We start from the raw sequence: 15,442 nt of genomic DNA, 5'->3' as shown, positions 1-15,442 counted from the left end.
GCTCATATACGGAGTAAATAGAAGGCTTCAACCAATTCGAGTTGTTCGACTAATTCAAACCTACACAAAATTACAAAATTTCTGACGTTGAAGAAATGGCAAGAAGTCATCTGAAGCGGAAGCTAGAAGGGGAAGTTGAGATAACAGAGGTGGCCGGAGACGTTATGCATGCCTTGTTCTCGAAAAGGCCTCACCACATTCCTGCCGTTATTAGCGAAGGGTTTATTCATGGTTGTGAGGTGGTTCAAGGTGCCTTTGGTTATTCTGGCTCCACCATCAAATGGACTTATTCCATAGGTAATCTTTTAAATTCTATGTCTAATTGGATACACGACTTTTAGAAGCAAAGGGAAAGGGAGGAGAAGAAAACAATGACATAATACGTAGATGTGAACTAGTTTAGTTGATAAAATCATAAGAGACGATGTTAATAACCTGAGTTTAAATCCTTTCAGCATTAATATACTTCCTTTGCATTGCTTCTCATTTTTGTTTATTATTTGTTTGAGTCTTTTTCTCCGTGTAAGTAGAGGTTGCATAATCGGGTAACTCAGGTCGGGTATGTCAGATCAAAGCATGTCTGGTCATATCGGGTTAGCTTGCGTAGGGTCAACAACGAGTTTGAGTGGTTACGGTTCATGTCGGCTCGTTGTCGAGTCAGGTCATAATCAGGTGACAAGTCGAGTCGGGTTAAGTTTGGGTCAAACAATTTAGAGATGTACCTATTTTAGTTTTAAGCTTAAAAAATTAAAATGAATACATTATTAATTAGGTAATTTTGTTATCCGGTCAAAATCGGGTTGTAATATCGAGTCACGGGTCAAATCAAGTCAGGTCGGGTCGGCTTAGGTCGAGTTCAAGTTGGGACAATTAAGGTAGTTTTCGGTTGCTAATTTGACCCCTGCAAGAGGATTGTATCAATCCGGGTTTCGAGATCCGGGTTGGGTTCCTTAGTCGCCTATAGGTAGGGGTGTTAATGAGACGAGACGGCTCGCGAGCTACTTGAGATCGGCTCGGTCAAAGCTCGGCTCGTGTGAGCTCGACTCGGGCTCGACTCGAGAGCTTAACGAGTCAAGCCGAGCAAAGGCTGGCTCGACTCGAAAAGCTCGCGAGCGGCTCGAACTTGTGTGATTACCTAAGATATTGTTATTATTTTATAAAAATATGTTATCATGATTATATTTTTGTATCACACAATCAAATGTTTCAATGAGTTGCTAAATATTTTTACATATAACCTTCGAGCCTTGTTATTGAAAATATCGAAAGAAAAAAATAAAAAAAACAAACAGTTTTATATAGGCTCGATTTGGGCTCGAGTTTGGCTCGAGTTCGCGTTAAAGCTCGCAAGCTTTATAACGAGCGCATTTTTTTCAAGCTCGGATAAGCTCGAGATCGGCAAGTGGGTGGGAAATGGATACTCCAATGGTGTCTCTTTCACAACATGAGAGTGGATAGTGCAAGTGGGTGGGAAATGGATACTCCATTTGTCCTCCCACTTGTATTTTATGAGAGAACCACTATCCGTCTACGTTTTTTAGACGGTTAAGTAACCGTCTAAAATGAGACGATGAAAAAAAGAACTTGATACACTGAAGAAAAAAAAAAAAAAAAAAAAAAAAAAAAAAAAGATCTAACTTAAACCACCCTTGAGATAAATCGATTTCAAGTAGATCGAACCAAATCATCCTCTTATATTTAACACTCTTATTTTCTTCCACTAGATCATATTGCAATCATCAAATGTTGTTTGGTAATTGCCTAATTGGTCACTCACTAATGATGTTCCCTACTTTTCTTAAGCGTGTCTTTAAATTGTGTTACAGTGGTAAATTGGTAAATGGTCAACCCATTTACTCCTACAACCACTAAAGAATGTCCACTCAACAATTAATTTATCCAAACTCAACACTCGCTACACGTTTAACATACCAAGAACAAGCAATATCTTTTTTAAATTCTTATGGGTTATTTTCCGTTTGAAATAAGACGGATTAAATGTAGTTATTTTACCGTAAAATGATACTAATTTCTGATAAAATGTTGCCATCATTTTCACGGTAAAAAGTGGCAATTTTAATTATAACATTTTGTCATTAAATTGTTACATTCTATTAAAAAAAATGGTGACATTTAGTCTGTTTTATTTCGGACCGTTGAAACAAAACTTATTATTTTTTTTTTTAATAACAACTACCATATGTAATCTCGTAAATCTTTTTTTAATAATTTCTAGATAATTAGAGTAATTGGTGTTCTTATGTAGATGGCAACACAAAAACAGTGACACAAATATTTGATGTAATAGAAGGCAAAAACAAGGGGATGGATTTCATCTGTAAAGATGGAGATTTGACGAAGGATTACGAGAATTTCGTAGTCTCGTATCGCGTGATTCAAGTTGGCCATGGAAGTAGCAAAGTAGTTTGGAAATTTGAATATGAGAAGAAACATTCTGGCTTTCCTGAGCCTACCGGAGAAATGGATGCCTTCATTAATATTACTAAGGATATCAATGACCATCACCATGCCATACGGTAGTAGGCTTGAGATCGAAATTGGATGATAGTTATCACCGGGTGACGCTATCGCATTTTCCATTCCATATTGATAATGATTGAATTGAATTTGTAATTTGGATACTAAATTACTAATATCCTATAATTGGTATAGTCAAATTGTTGGGTCATTAGTCACGTCTCGGAAAGCATTTTATGCTCTGGATTAATGAAGCGGTTTAAACATTCGACACATTTGAATATCTTTTATGAGAAATTCTTGGGTACATCGGGTACACCGTACACCACATCATCGTACACTCTACGGTCTCTACCCAATAAAAATATTAGAAATGCCTACCCTCTCCAGAAATAATTAAACTCAACTCATTTTGGTATTGGATCCGATTTCCAAGGCTCGGATCGGAAATATAACCTGAATGATTTGATTTACAAGCGACCACGGCAACTCTTTATATTGCATCATAAATTCATAACCAGAGTCCAATACTATATACGAGGTACATGTCATTGCCCTAGTTCTGGTCTCATTAAGCTCTTAAAAAGTTAACATATGCTCTAAAACAAAATTTCCATAACAAGAAAAAAAAAGGTAAAAGAATCGAAAAAAGATAGTGAACACAGCAAAGTACAAGTGATTTTTGACATGATTTCCAACAACGCTATTATATAACACCGCCCTCTTGAGGAGGAATATAAGAACATTGTATATATCATATTAGTTCGACGTTGCTTTTCATCAATGACATTATGTACTCAAAGCTTCTTATTACTAGATATACTAGAGTTTCTTAGAAAACCGGGTTTTCTTAACCACATTTACAGCTTCAGAGCTTCATACATGCCATATCCTTGCGACAACTTTTCATCGACGACCAACACAGTTAAATCTGTGATATCAACTAAACAAAGAAAATCACAGTGTGTAATCTTTGACATTCATAGACGTAAGACGCCTAGGCGAGGGCAAGCGCGGTAAAAAGTAATAGTGATTAGATGTTGTTAATGTTTAGAACCTGATATACCGTTATTTGCAATTATCGATGACTTCTCTCTCGAACCAATACTTGGATTCATTTCTGAATTGCTGGCTTGGTTCTCGACACACCCCGGTCTCATCCACACTTTAATGTGACCTTCTCGACAAGCCGTAAGAATGGAGTCTTGAGTAAATAACACCCCTGAGAGAGGCTCGGTGTGGACCCGATGAGTGACTACCGGGTTGAGCTTTGGGACATCTCTCATGCTGGGAGAGGGTTGAAGTGTACCCACAGGGCCAATGTTGTCCCAGTGAGATGATTGGCTCGCAGTGCTATAAGTTGGGGACCCACCAAGAGGTGACCCACCAGGAGCTCGTCGAAGAGGTACCACAATCTCGTTCATTTCCAAGTCCCAAGGCAGAAGTTGTGTGTCCTGTTGCAAAGAAAAGGCAAATCAAGACCAATACAACAACAACAACAACAACAACAACAACAACAACAACAACAGGGCCTTAAACAGGTTGACCAAAGTTGTAGGTTTTTTCCATCAAAGTGTGGGAAAGCAAAGGCAGAAACTGCAGAAGTTGGAGCCATACTTCCAAGTGACCAGGTCTTAACATATGCTCAAAAACAAAATTTCCATAACAAAAAAAAACGTAAAAGAATCGAAAAAAGATAGTGAACACGACAAAGTACGAGTGATTTTTGACATGATTTCCAACAACGCTATTATATAACACCGCCCTCTTGAGGAGGAATATAAGAACATTGTATATATCATATTAGTTCGATGTTGCTTTTCATCAATGACATTATGTACTCAAAGCTTCTTATTACTAGATATACTAGTGTTAGTTAGAAAACCGGGTTTTCTTAACCACATTTACAGCTTCAGAGCTTCATACATGCCATATCCTTGCGACAACTTTTCATCGACGACCAACACAGTTAAATCTGTGATATCAACTAAACAAAGAAAATCACAGTGTGTAATCTTTGACATTCATAGACGTAAGACGCCTAGGCGAGGGCAGGCGCAGTAAAAAGTAATAGTGATTAGATGTTGTTAATGTTTAGAACCTGATATACCGTTATTTGCAATTATCGATGACTTCTCTCTCGAACCAATACTTGGATTCATTTCTGAATTGCTGGCTTGGTTCTCGACACACCCCGGTCTCATCCACACTTTAATGTGAGGGGAGAGAACTACTGGGTTGAGCTTCCATAAACGCTACTCTCAGCAATTATAGTTACAAGTAGCCAGACAACAGCAAGCAACACTTGAAGAAGACAAAAATACAACATTTAAATGTACTACTGTGAGAGCTTCATGATGTGGGTTAGTTAGGGCAATATCCATTGCTACTTTCTAGTTCAAACTGTGTCAGGGATTACATTAAGCATAGTTTGCCAGCCAAGAATGAGAATCAGACGCATTCAAACCCATACAAGAATACGGTAATTGCAAAAAAAGACTACCAAAAGTGCTAGAATTTTAAGCGAATGTAACCATTTTTTTTTTTTTTTGTGATGGCATATTTGGCATGCCTAATAGTAATGACTAAAAGCTTCATGCAAAAGCACAACATATGTGAGAGCGTCTGCCTCATTTATCATTGTTACAAGAAAAAACAAAAACACGTATCCCATAGATAATCTACTTGCAAAAAACCCTTAATATCAAGTGACCAGAGTAGTAGGTTTTTTCCATCAAACACGTATCCCACAGATAATCGACAGAGCGCACATAAGATAAAACATTTGGCAAGTTTATTCACGAATGGAAGATTTTCGTGTTTAAAAAAAATAATTGAAAAGTGATAGTATGAATTCTATAGAGTTCACAATCATAAGCTAATGACTAAGAAGTGCAATAAACTTTAGCTGACCTGACCAACGGAGCCAAAACGATAAACAACATTTTCTCCAGTGTCATCAGAATTTGGAGGGGCCCAGTAAGGGTCAAATGCTACTCCACTAACCTGCAAACCAGTGAGTCCAAACAGACAACATTTAACAACATAGCAAGTTTATTCGCAAATACGATTATACATCCAGTTGTACCATAAACATTGTACAACCAAGTTAGATATAAGAATCCGAGCTTATATGTATTTTTTCTGAGCTAATTCAAAGTTTATGTTTTTAATGTCTAAATGGATGAATTCAGTACTTTTTAATAAAGCTCGCTCATATTATTTAACATAAAGCTCGGATACTTTATCACAAAACTCGGATTCTACACCGTATAATATATACAACTGGTTGTATAATCCATAAATTGGCCAAATAATTCAAACTTTTACAATGATACAACTAGCCAAAACTCAACTCTCTCCATTCATATTTAAATTCACCATTTCGATTTTTAACACTATTCATTAATAGTAAAGAAAATTGATATTAAGAACTTCTTGCAATATGTGAAGAAAATATAGCCTGTGATGATTTGTTTCAGACTACAATAACAACGTAAAATATTTATAATATTTTATAATATATAATTAGAGATATTAAGGTTGCATTATGGGCATTGACATATGTCTAGATTGAGTGTTTGGATTTTTTTTTTTTTTTTATTTTTTTATTTTTTTTTTTTTTTGACAGAAGGTGAATAACTTACATTATTGTAACCAATACAGAGTAAGCTATTCGACTAAATAGCACCAGACACTTGACAGCTAGATCTAGCACTATAAAGCCATACATAGAGATTACATAACCTTTATTTAAAAATAAAGCTAAGACAGCACGATAAGCAAGATTGAGTGTTTGGATTTGATCCAAGTAAGACCTTATTCTTTTCGGTTAAAAGGAGCTAGTTTGAAGTGAATAAGGTTGAGTTGAGTTGAGCTAAACTGAAGTGAATGAAACTAATTAAATTAAACTGAATGGATATAAAGCAAGAGTTAATTTAAATTAAGGTAGGTTAAACTAAAATAAGCTGAATTGCACTGACATGAAATTAAGTCGGAGATAAAATGGCCTACCCACCAAAGTGAAGTCATTTGAGACGTCACCCACAAGGCCACAATACCCCTATAAAAGGAGTGGCTCCACTAAGTAAGTATAAGACATCACAAAATCCAACTAGTTTGTAATCTATATTTGTCTTAGAAATGGAAGGTATGTTGAAAAGAAAGTTAGAGGGAGAAGTAGAGATAAGAGAGGGAGCAGCAGATGCATTCCATGACTTTTTTGCAAATAGACCACACCATATCCCTACTGTTAAGGATGATTTTATTCATGCTTGTGACTTGCATGAGGGTGATTATGGTACTCAAGGCTCTACCATCGAATGGACCTACACCGTTGGTATACTATACTCCCTTTACTTACTATTATTTCTTCATTAACTTCCAATATATGTTCCTATAATCCTATGTTAATTCCATGTAGGGTTGACTAGTTACTTACTCCGTACTAATCATTTTCAAGAAACAGTTGATCTTGCTTAATACTGTTTTTCTCACAACCTAATGTACGTCTGTCTAAGAAGAATTAAGCATATGATAGTATTTGACTAAACTTTATTTTGAATGAAGTTGTAGTAAATTCGTATTACCCCCGTGTTTTAAGGTATCCCGCAAATAATAGGATAAGGGGGCCGGATGTACAGAACATTACCTTTGTGTTAGTGACACAGAATCACCGATGCAGGCTGGTTTAGAGTGACAAAATTGAAGATGAATTTTGCATTGAAAGCTACATCGTATAACTGATACTCCCTCCTATTCTTTATCTTCTTCCACATTGCTTTTTGGGGTGTTTTTAAGAGGAGTGAAATATGTGGAGGAAAATGGAGGAAAATGAAAGTAAAGGAGAAAAGGTGGGGTCACAAGTTATAAGAACCACAAATTATAGACAAATAAGGAAAGTGGAAGATTTTAGTGAATTTATTGTTTTATTTTTTTTTTGAAAAAAAACCATAAAGGTTTATATCATATTAAGTAAATCAAGCGAAGCTACATCAACAAATTGTAGCGGAAACTCGTCCACCCAAACGCGCCTACCAATGCTCCATGGCCTAGCATGAGCAACTTCATGAGCTAAACTATTGAAGTTTCTCCTAGAATGCGAAAAAGAAACAGAAATAAAACGGTTACAAATAAGTAAAATCTCCTCGTAAATGATAAAAAGTTCGCTTCTTCCCTTTTTCTTTTTCTTCAAAGCTTGAACGACCTCGAGGCAGTCACTTTCAACAACAATGCTCCGCTGCCCCCTTGTCCATGCCTCTTTGAGCCCGAGAAGGATCGCCTCCGCTTCAGCCATGGGAACCCCACCACTACCATCCCGTTGAACCGTCACAGCCCATTCCATACCACCCTCATGATTGCGACAAACCGCTCCTATCCCCACCCCGACTCCCTCCATAACACCCGCATCCACATTTACTTTCCACGTCCCCACACCAGGCCTTCCCCAACCTCCCTCCAGCTCGCCAACCCTCCCATTACCTCTCCCACTGGTCTCCTCCACCTCTTGAATCGACTCCATTTCCCCCACCAAACCCCTAACACGCCTCAATATGCTCTCCTGCTCCCACCCCGCCTCATCAAAAATGAGCTTATTGCGTCTTTCCCATAACACCCAACAAGTTGTCACGAAAACAATCCTCTCTCTCGCATCCAAAACCTTTAGCATACCTTCCACCCACTCCCTCACCCGCACATACCCAACTGTCCTTTCCACCTCTATGCCCACGCCCTCCCAAATCCCATCCCCCCACCCACAATCCCGAACAACATGGAGACAAATCTCCACATTACTATGGCATCGAGGACACGCTGAATCAACCTGCCCCATCTGAGCAGCGATATTAGCTCTAGTCGGGAGCGCTTCATTACATAATTGCCACATGAACGCCTTAATCCTTGGGAGCACGGGAATTTTCCATATAGCTTTCCAAACCCACCTTGCGGCCGTGGAGTCAGACTGTTCCCCATCTTCACTAGAGTTCCCAGCTAGAAGTCGATACCCCGACCGTACACTATACACACCATCCTTCTCATGTTCCCAACACCAATCATCTTCGCGAACCTCCTCACTCGGTAGGACTTGCAAAATTCTCGTCCGCTTCAAAAAAAAAAAAAAGCGCCTCTATCTTACCCCTATCCCACCGTCTTTCCCCTAGCACCCAGTGACTCCCCACTTTCATGTTAGCATCAGCCTCCCTCCGTGGCGAAATCACCCGTCTAGTCTCCGTGCCTGGTATCCATGGATCAAGCCAAACACGCGTATCATCACCCCCACCAATAGACCTCCTCAAACCAAGCCCCATAACAACCTTGGACTCATATATACTCCTCCAAGTATAGCTAGGATTAGTCCCCAAATTAGCCTCCATAAAGGAACACGCAGGGAAGTATTTAGCTTTCAGAATCCTAGCCATCAAGCTGCCATCCTCACACACCAAACGCCACGACTGCTTCGCAAGTAGGGCGAGGTTGAATTTCGCAAAATCCCGAAAGCCCATCCCACCTTTAGCCTTAGCTCGACACATATGGTTCCAGGCGACCCACGGTATCCTACGTTTCCCATTGTTCGAACCCCACCAAAAGCGCGAGACAATTGAACGCAACTCATCGCAAAAATTGGACGGTAATTTAAACACACTCATCGCATAAGTAGGAATCGATTGGGCAACTGCCTTTATCAGAGTTTCCTTACCTGCTCGGCTGAATAGCATACCGCGCCATCCCTGCATTTTGTTGTTTAATTTATCTCGAATGACTTTGGAAAGTAGCTGCTTAGAGTGACCTATCACTGTGGGCAGGCCGAGGTACCGATCGTGCTCATTCACCACCCTAACCCCAAGAACCGCTGCCACCCTTTCTTTACGCCTGGTTGTCGTTCCTTTACTAAAACAAACCGTAGTCTTCTCTTTACTCACCAGTTGCCCAGAAGCCGCTTCGTACTGTGTTAAAATATTTAACACCACCCGAGCTTGATTCTCATTTGCTTTAACAAAAATAATACTATCGTCGGCAAAAAACAAATGTGAAATAACCGGGGCCTGTGGAGCAATTCGAATACCATGAAGCGATCCCAGTTCCACCTTTCGTCTAAGCATGCTAGATAGAACTTCGGCGCAAAGAATAAAAAGATACGGCGATATTGGGTCACCTTGTCGTAAGCCTCGCTCCGGAACAAAACATGCCGAGGGGGAGCCGTTGATAAGAACCTCATAGGACACCGATTGAACACAATGCATAACTCTCGAGACCCAGTTGGCGTCAAAACCCATGACCTCAAGCACCCGTCGCAAAAAAGACCATTCCACTCTATCGTATGCCTTCGCCATGTCGAGTTTCAAAGCCATATGCCCACCACCTCCTCTAGAATTTTTCATGTAATGGAACATCTCGAAAGCGATCAAAATATTATCAGAGATAAGTCTGCCCGGTGTAAAAGCACTTTGATTCTCCGACACCAACTGTCCCAAAAAGAGCTTCAATCGATTGGCGAGGACCTTCGAAATTAATTTGTACAGAACATTGCATAAACTTATCGGCCGAAAATCCTGCAATTTATCCGGGGCTTTCTTTTTGGGAATTAAAACAATATGAGTGCTATTTAGCGAGACCGGGAACTCACCACCATTTAGGATGCCCAAGATCATTCGAGTCACGGAAGGGCCAACGATGTGCCAATATGTTTGATAAAAAAGAGCATTCATTCCATCAGGACCAGGCGCCTTTAAAGGATGCATTTGGTTGAGAGCTTCAATGACCTCATCCCCTCGATAAACCGCACTGAAAATCTCGTTCATACCCATCGTAACACGCCCCTGGACACCCACAAGCAGCTCCTCGAAATCCGTGGGTTGTGAAGACGAGAATAAAGAAGAAAAGTACCTCACTGCCGCGGCTTTAACGGCCTCAGACCCCTCCCTGATTGTACCGTCCTCCTCGACAATTCGGCCAATTTTGTTCTTTCGCTTTCGTTGTCCCGCTTTCCTATGAAAATACTTGGTATTACGATCCCCGTCCTTTAGCCATAACGCCCTCGACCTTTGGCGCCAAAAAGTCTCCTCCTGTCGAAGTAAGTGGTTGATCTCCTTCATAATTTTCTTCCTTTCTTCGACATTACCCGCTGTCCTATCATTCTCATTCAGCCATGTGAGCCGTTTCCTCTTTTGCTTTAGCTCCCTGAGAATTTTCCCTATGCTAATTCCTTTCCATTTCTGGAGTTCTCGAGCACACCGTGATATCGTTTCTAATACATTCCAGTCCTCCTCCTCCCACACCCGTTTAATAGTGTCCTCACATCCCTCTTCCCCTACCCAAATCTGCTCAAAACGGAACCTGTTATTATGGGGCCGCTCCTCGTCACTCCGCCCATTTAAGACTACTTTAAGAGGAGCGTGGTCCGACCATTCTCGGTCCATATGGAAAAGCTTTGCGTATGGAAAGAGCTCCCTCCATGATTCCGTCTTCATAGCCCGGTCCAAACGACACTGTCTATTCTCCTCACCCCCTTGTCCATTGTCAAAGGTAAAAGCATAGCCCACATAGGTCAGATCACTCAATCCGCAATCATCCACTGCTTCCCGGAAGTTATTCATCTGCCATTGAGCTCTGGTCCCCCCTTTCATCTCATCTGCAAATAAAATCTCATTAAAGTCCCCCACACATAACCAAGGTTCCTGAGACTCAGCTGCGAGAGTTCTAAGCAGCTGCCAAGATAGGTGCCTATCTTGGACCGAAGGCCATCCATAAAAACCCGTCAGTCTCCACTTCAAACTATCCATCTCAATATCAAAGTCCATAAAATGAACCGAAGCAGCTCGAAAAACCACCTGTAACTCCTTTCTCCACAAAAACGCCAAACCCCCTGATCTACCAACACTATCTACCTCCATACTATAAAACTCATCAAAACTAGAGCTAATCTTTCTCATCTCTACACTACTAAGCTTCGTCTCACAAAGGAAGACGAACGCCGGGGCCTCTCTCCGGATCAAATTCCGGAGACCACCAACTGCATCGGGGTTGCCCAGCCCTCTGCAGTTGAGGCTTAAGAGATTCATTGGGCCCGGCGGGGTTGAGCTCCCTCAACCTCCGCCTCAGGTGAAAACACACCCATATCAATAAACGGTTTCTTCGCCACACTTTCCAGCCCCTCCTCAACTCCTTCCCGTCCCCTCTTCAAGCCCGTCCTATCAGTGATGATAGGGTCCCTTCCACCACTGTTCACACACCCCTTTTCCCTAGCAAATTTCTTCCATTTCCTCACTTCAGACCCGACCCCTTTCTCCTTCTCCACACAAACTCCATCACTGCCAATCGAAGTAAGCTCCCTCTCCTCGCACACCATATCATTTATCCCCCCACACCCAACAGTCTCAGCCTGCCCAGCCAAGTCAGAGCTGGCCCCCGAAACTCCAGCATCTTCTTCTACTCCCCCCGCCCTCACCTGCTTGTCCATGTTCACCATATTCCCTTCTCCATTGTCCTCTAGCGCAGTGGAAGCAGAATTCCTACGCTTAGAGGCATGAGTGACAGCAATTCTTTGAAGTTTTTCTATCATTTGCTCCATAACAAGCTCCTCCCTCCTTCTTTGCTCCTCCTCGAACTCCCCCAGTAGAGCCCTAGTCGCCTTTCCCACCGGTTCAGTAGACGTCTTCGTTACCCTCCACGGTGATGCCCGTAACCATTCACCATACTTCAGCTCACCCTCCTCGTAAGGTCCATCTTCACACTCCTTCTCACCATGGCCTAGCACCCCACAGCCATAGCAAAAAGTTGGTAATCGTTCGAACTTCACCTTAAACTCAGTCGCAGCAGACCTCCCCTCTGACATACGCACCTTGACATTCGACTTCAGAGGCCTTCGAACATCATGTATCACACGGATTCGTACTGCTCTCTCTAGTTCCGGGTTCGGTATCTCATCCATGCTAACAAATTTGCCCAACTGTTGACCCAGGTTTTTGATATTAGTCTCATTTGATCGACCTCTAATTGGCAAGTCATAAATACGCGCCCACAAAGGAACCAGGAAGAGAGGCGTATCCGTTAATTTACCCGTAGAGCACGGATCTCCCAAACACCACATAAACTTATCGAAATGCCAAGGTTGGCCTTCGACAACCCTATTCTTATCTCGATCATCAGAGAATCGAAAAGCGAAGATTTTATCTTTAGCATCAATAACATTTCCAAGAATTGTACCTTTAGGGTTCCAAAGCTTGATCATTGTGTCAATCGCTGCCCGCACGTTAATCGATTTCGAGGTCCACAGGCGCCCCACTAGCATCAACTCAGACCGCTGTATCTCCCGCACATCATCCCCCACATCCCAAACAAAACCAGAATCCCCGTCTTCGTCATCCTCGAACTGAGGTTGTTTACCCTCCCTTCGCCCTATACCACTCGAACTCGCCATTAGGGCAAAAGATAACAAAAACGCGGCACCAAAATAAAAGAAAAGAAGCCTGGAGAAAAAAACAGATGAGAAAACCGTCACCTACGATAGGAATCTAACGTAGATGAGGCCTCGATGAGGAGGAGAAGCTAACGACGGAAATTAGACGGACTTCCTCACAGGAAAACCCTAGAGGCACTGAATCAAAACGGGTGTGAATTTATTGTTTTAGGAAATGTGGAAGATGTTAGAGAATAGGAGGGAGTACTTCACAATAAAAAAAAGTGTATATAACCATTAATTATAATGAGTCATTTTTCTTTATTTCATCATAATAGAAAGCTAAGAATAACGAGCCTTTAATCCCGTTAAAAGTTGAAGAATAATTTTGACTAAACTAAGATGATTTAAATCATGATCCAACACAAACCGATTAAACTATGTATCCTTGGTTAAGTGTTTGATTCTGTAAGTATTTGGTCTGGTTTGACTTATTTCCAAGTTTTAGGTTTAATTTAAGATCGTTTTAGTTTTAAGAAATTAAATCTTTATAATAAGCTCTAATTAGAAAGGTAAATAGATTAGTCTTGTTTATGGGCACGGGAATTAAGGAGAGTAATAAAATAAGAGTAAAAAGTTGGGTGGGTTTGGTGGTTGGAGAGAGGGATGAATAATTACGAGTTAAATAAGGAATGGTGGGGCCAAAACTTTAAGAAAAGTAATAAAATATGAGTAAAAGTGCTGGGTGGGGTTTGGTGATAGGAGAGAGAAATGAATAAAATAAGAGTAAAAGTTTCCAAAATAAGAAAGGGGAAGAAAACCTGAATAATCCGTTTTAGGAAATAGGGAAGAATATATAGAATAGGAGGGAGTATATTGTTGTATAACAGATCTGAACATAATACAGGAGATAAAAGTATTTGTGTATGCATGTTTTGTTAATGCAAGTTTTAAGGACCCGATCTCTTTATTCAGTTAATAGACTATATTATCAGTTGTACTACAATGGGTGATATAAAATCCGAGCTTTATAATAAACTTTTCTAGTTTTGTTTTAAAGAATCCGACCTATACCATAAAATTTCTGAACTCACCAACTTAAAATATAAAAAAAAAAATAATAAAAAAATAAAAACTCAAAAAAGTTGCACATAACTCATTTAGATCTAGGTTAGTTGTACTACCACCGAAGATATAATGATAATTGTGCTCTTTATTAGGCACATGTAGAATTAAATGTTGTGTCCTTTTTTGGACGACTCGCAGCAAATTATGGATTCAAAGTGTCTTGCTTTGACGCTAATTTCCGTCGCGAGTTTCGCGACTTCTCACAAAAAGGAGAGGGGACAGTGACCACCCACGTGTCTTCCCACTCACCTCTCAATGGGCATTTTGTGAGAGGAAACGGTATCCATCACAAGCTTGTGACGGATATCGTCCGTCTTCAATGAGATTTTGTGTTACGGATTACTCCATGAAGTCTTTATTATCCTGTTCATATTCACTTCAACATTTTTTTTTTTTTTTTGGTTAGAATATTCACTTCAACATTGAGTACTGTACTTTTGTACTCTTATTTTTATTGCCGGTCGATTTTAAGTTAACATGCCACTTCTATAAATGCTCAAAGTACACGTCCAACCGGCCATCACAAAACATGAGGGGTCGGGCGGGATTGAATTGATAGTAATGAAGTTTACATAGAAATTTGTATGAATAACGTGCAATTGTACATTATGTCAATTGTCAAACCCACTTTATATAAGATTGGCCTTCTAATTTTTTTCTTCAGCCCGGGGTAGGATTTAGGGTGATCAAGCTCTCCCTCATGACTTTTAATACTGTTAGCATTCTCATAGCTCGAACATAAGATCTCTGATTAAGATAGATCAAACTTCTTAGATCTTACCAGTTGATTTGACCTTTTAATTAATGTTATTCTGTCATGTATATAGATGGGAAGAAGAAAAAGATAAAGCAAATTCTTGAATTGATTGATGAAAAAAACAAGGTAATGAAGTTCAATTGCATTGGTGGAGATTTAATGGAGGATTATGACACCGTTCTAGTGACTTTCCAAGTGATTCCTGTTACTGAAGGAACTTGCAAAGTTGTTTGGACATTTGAATATGTTAAGAAGAAGCCTGGCATCCCTGAGCCAAGTGGTGAAATGGATTCTTTACTTGAACTTGCTAAACATATTGATGACCATCACCATTCTAAGTAGGTCTTCGAGTCGATACTCAGCTCGTACACCTATTTTCAAGTTAAAATGGACGACTTATCGGAATACTGTGTTCCTCGTAATATGTTGTGTTTTATTTAGTGTTGTTGAAAATGAAATAATAAGACGGGGTGTTGCTCTACTTTTATTGTAATATTATGTTTTTATGACGAATATTGTATAATTATGTTGCTCCTATTAAGGAAAATGTAATTGTGATTGAATTGTATTAATCGTTTATGGATGTAAGAATTTCGTAATTACTCATACCATTTTCAACACCGAGCTTAGACTACCTAAATTGTATCCGAACTCCTCAAATTCGAACTAACTCATCAAAATGACGC

At 40.1% G+C, this 15,442-nt stretch overlaps 3 protein-coding genes across 3 annotated transcripts in view; 2 read left to right on the top strand and 1 right to left on the bottom strand.

The window, feature by feature from the left end:
* The first annotated feature begins 71 nt into the window (after positions 1–71).
* On the top strand, positions 72–2,724 carry LOC141652063 (MLP-like protein 31). Its single transcript, XM_074459740.1, has 2 exons — positions 72–297; positions 2,267–2,724. The coding sequence occupies exons 1-2, from the start codon at positions 96–98 to the stop codon at positions 2,539–2,541; spliced, it is 477 nt and encodes a 158-aa protein (XP_074315841.1). The 5' UTR covers positions 72–95; the 3' UTR covers positions 2,542–2,724.
* A 442-nt stretch (positions 2,725–3,166) lies between these two features.
* LOC141599732 (putative catabolite repression protein creC) overlaps positions 3,167–15,442 on the bottom strand; it is a 49,362-nt gene continuing 37,086 nt past the window's right edge. Inside the window, exons 10-12 of the mRNA XM_074419845.1 lie at positions 5,392–5,484; positions 3,536–3,932; positions 3,167–3,421 (exon numbers count right to left, since the gene is read on the bottom strand). Coding sequence (XP_074275946.1) covers positions 3,339–3,421; positions 3,536–3,932; positions 5,392–5,484 — 573 coding nt within the window. The 3' untranslated portion in view covers positions 3,167–3,338. The remainder of the gene's footprint in view (positions 3,422–3,535; positions 3,933–5,391; positions 5,485–15,442) is intronic.
* Positions 6,516–15,355, top strand: LOC141599744 (MLP-like protein 34). Its single transcript, XM_074419856.1, has 2 exons — positions 6,516–6,817; positions 14,827–15,355. Exons 1-2 carry the CDS (start codon positions 6,622–6,624, stop codon positions 15,096–15,098), a joined length of 468 nt encoding a protein of 155 aa, XP_074275957.1. The 5' UTR covers positions 6,516–6,621; the 3' UTR covers positions 15,099–15,355.

The sequence above is a fragment of the Silene latifolia genome, chromosome 1 (assembly GCF_048544455.1).
Source record: "Silene latifolia isolate original U9 population chromosome 1, ASM4854445v1, whole genome shotgun sequence".
NCBI classification, from domain to species: domain Eukaryota; kingdom Viridiplantae; phylum Streptophyta; class Magnoliopsida; order Caryophyllales; family Caryophyllaceae; genus Silene; species Silene latifolia.
Note: the sequence above shows the minus strand (reverse complement) of the source record. Positions and strands in the feature narration are given on the sequence as shown.

What these genes read in the sequence shown, in the direction of transcription:
- LOC141599744 (XM_074419856.1), top strand. Translation starts at nt 6,622, where the DNA reads ATGGAAGGTATGTTGAAAAGAAAGTTAGAGGGAGAAGTAGAGATAAGA. An exon ending in CGAATGGACCTACACCGTTG is followed by an intron (nt 6,818 to 14,826) that starts GTATACTATACT and finishes TCATGTATATAG; the next exon opens with ATGGGAAGAAGAAAAAGATA.
- LOC141652063 (XM_074459740.1), top strand. Translation starts at nt 96, where the DNA reads ATGGCAAGAAGTCATCTGAAGCGGAAGCTAGAAGGGGAAGTTGAGATA. An exon ending in CAAATGGACTTATTCCATAG is followed by an intron (nt 298 to 2,266) that starts GTAATCTTTTAA and finishes GTTCTTATGTAG; the next exon opens with ATGGCAACACAAAAACAGTG.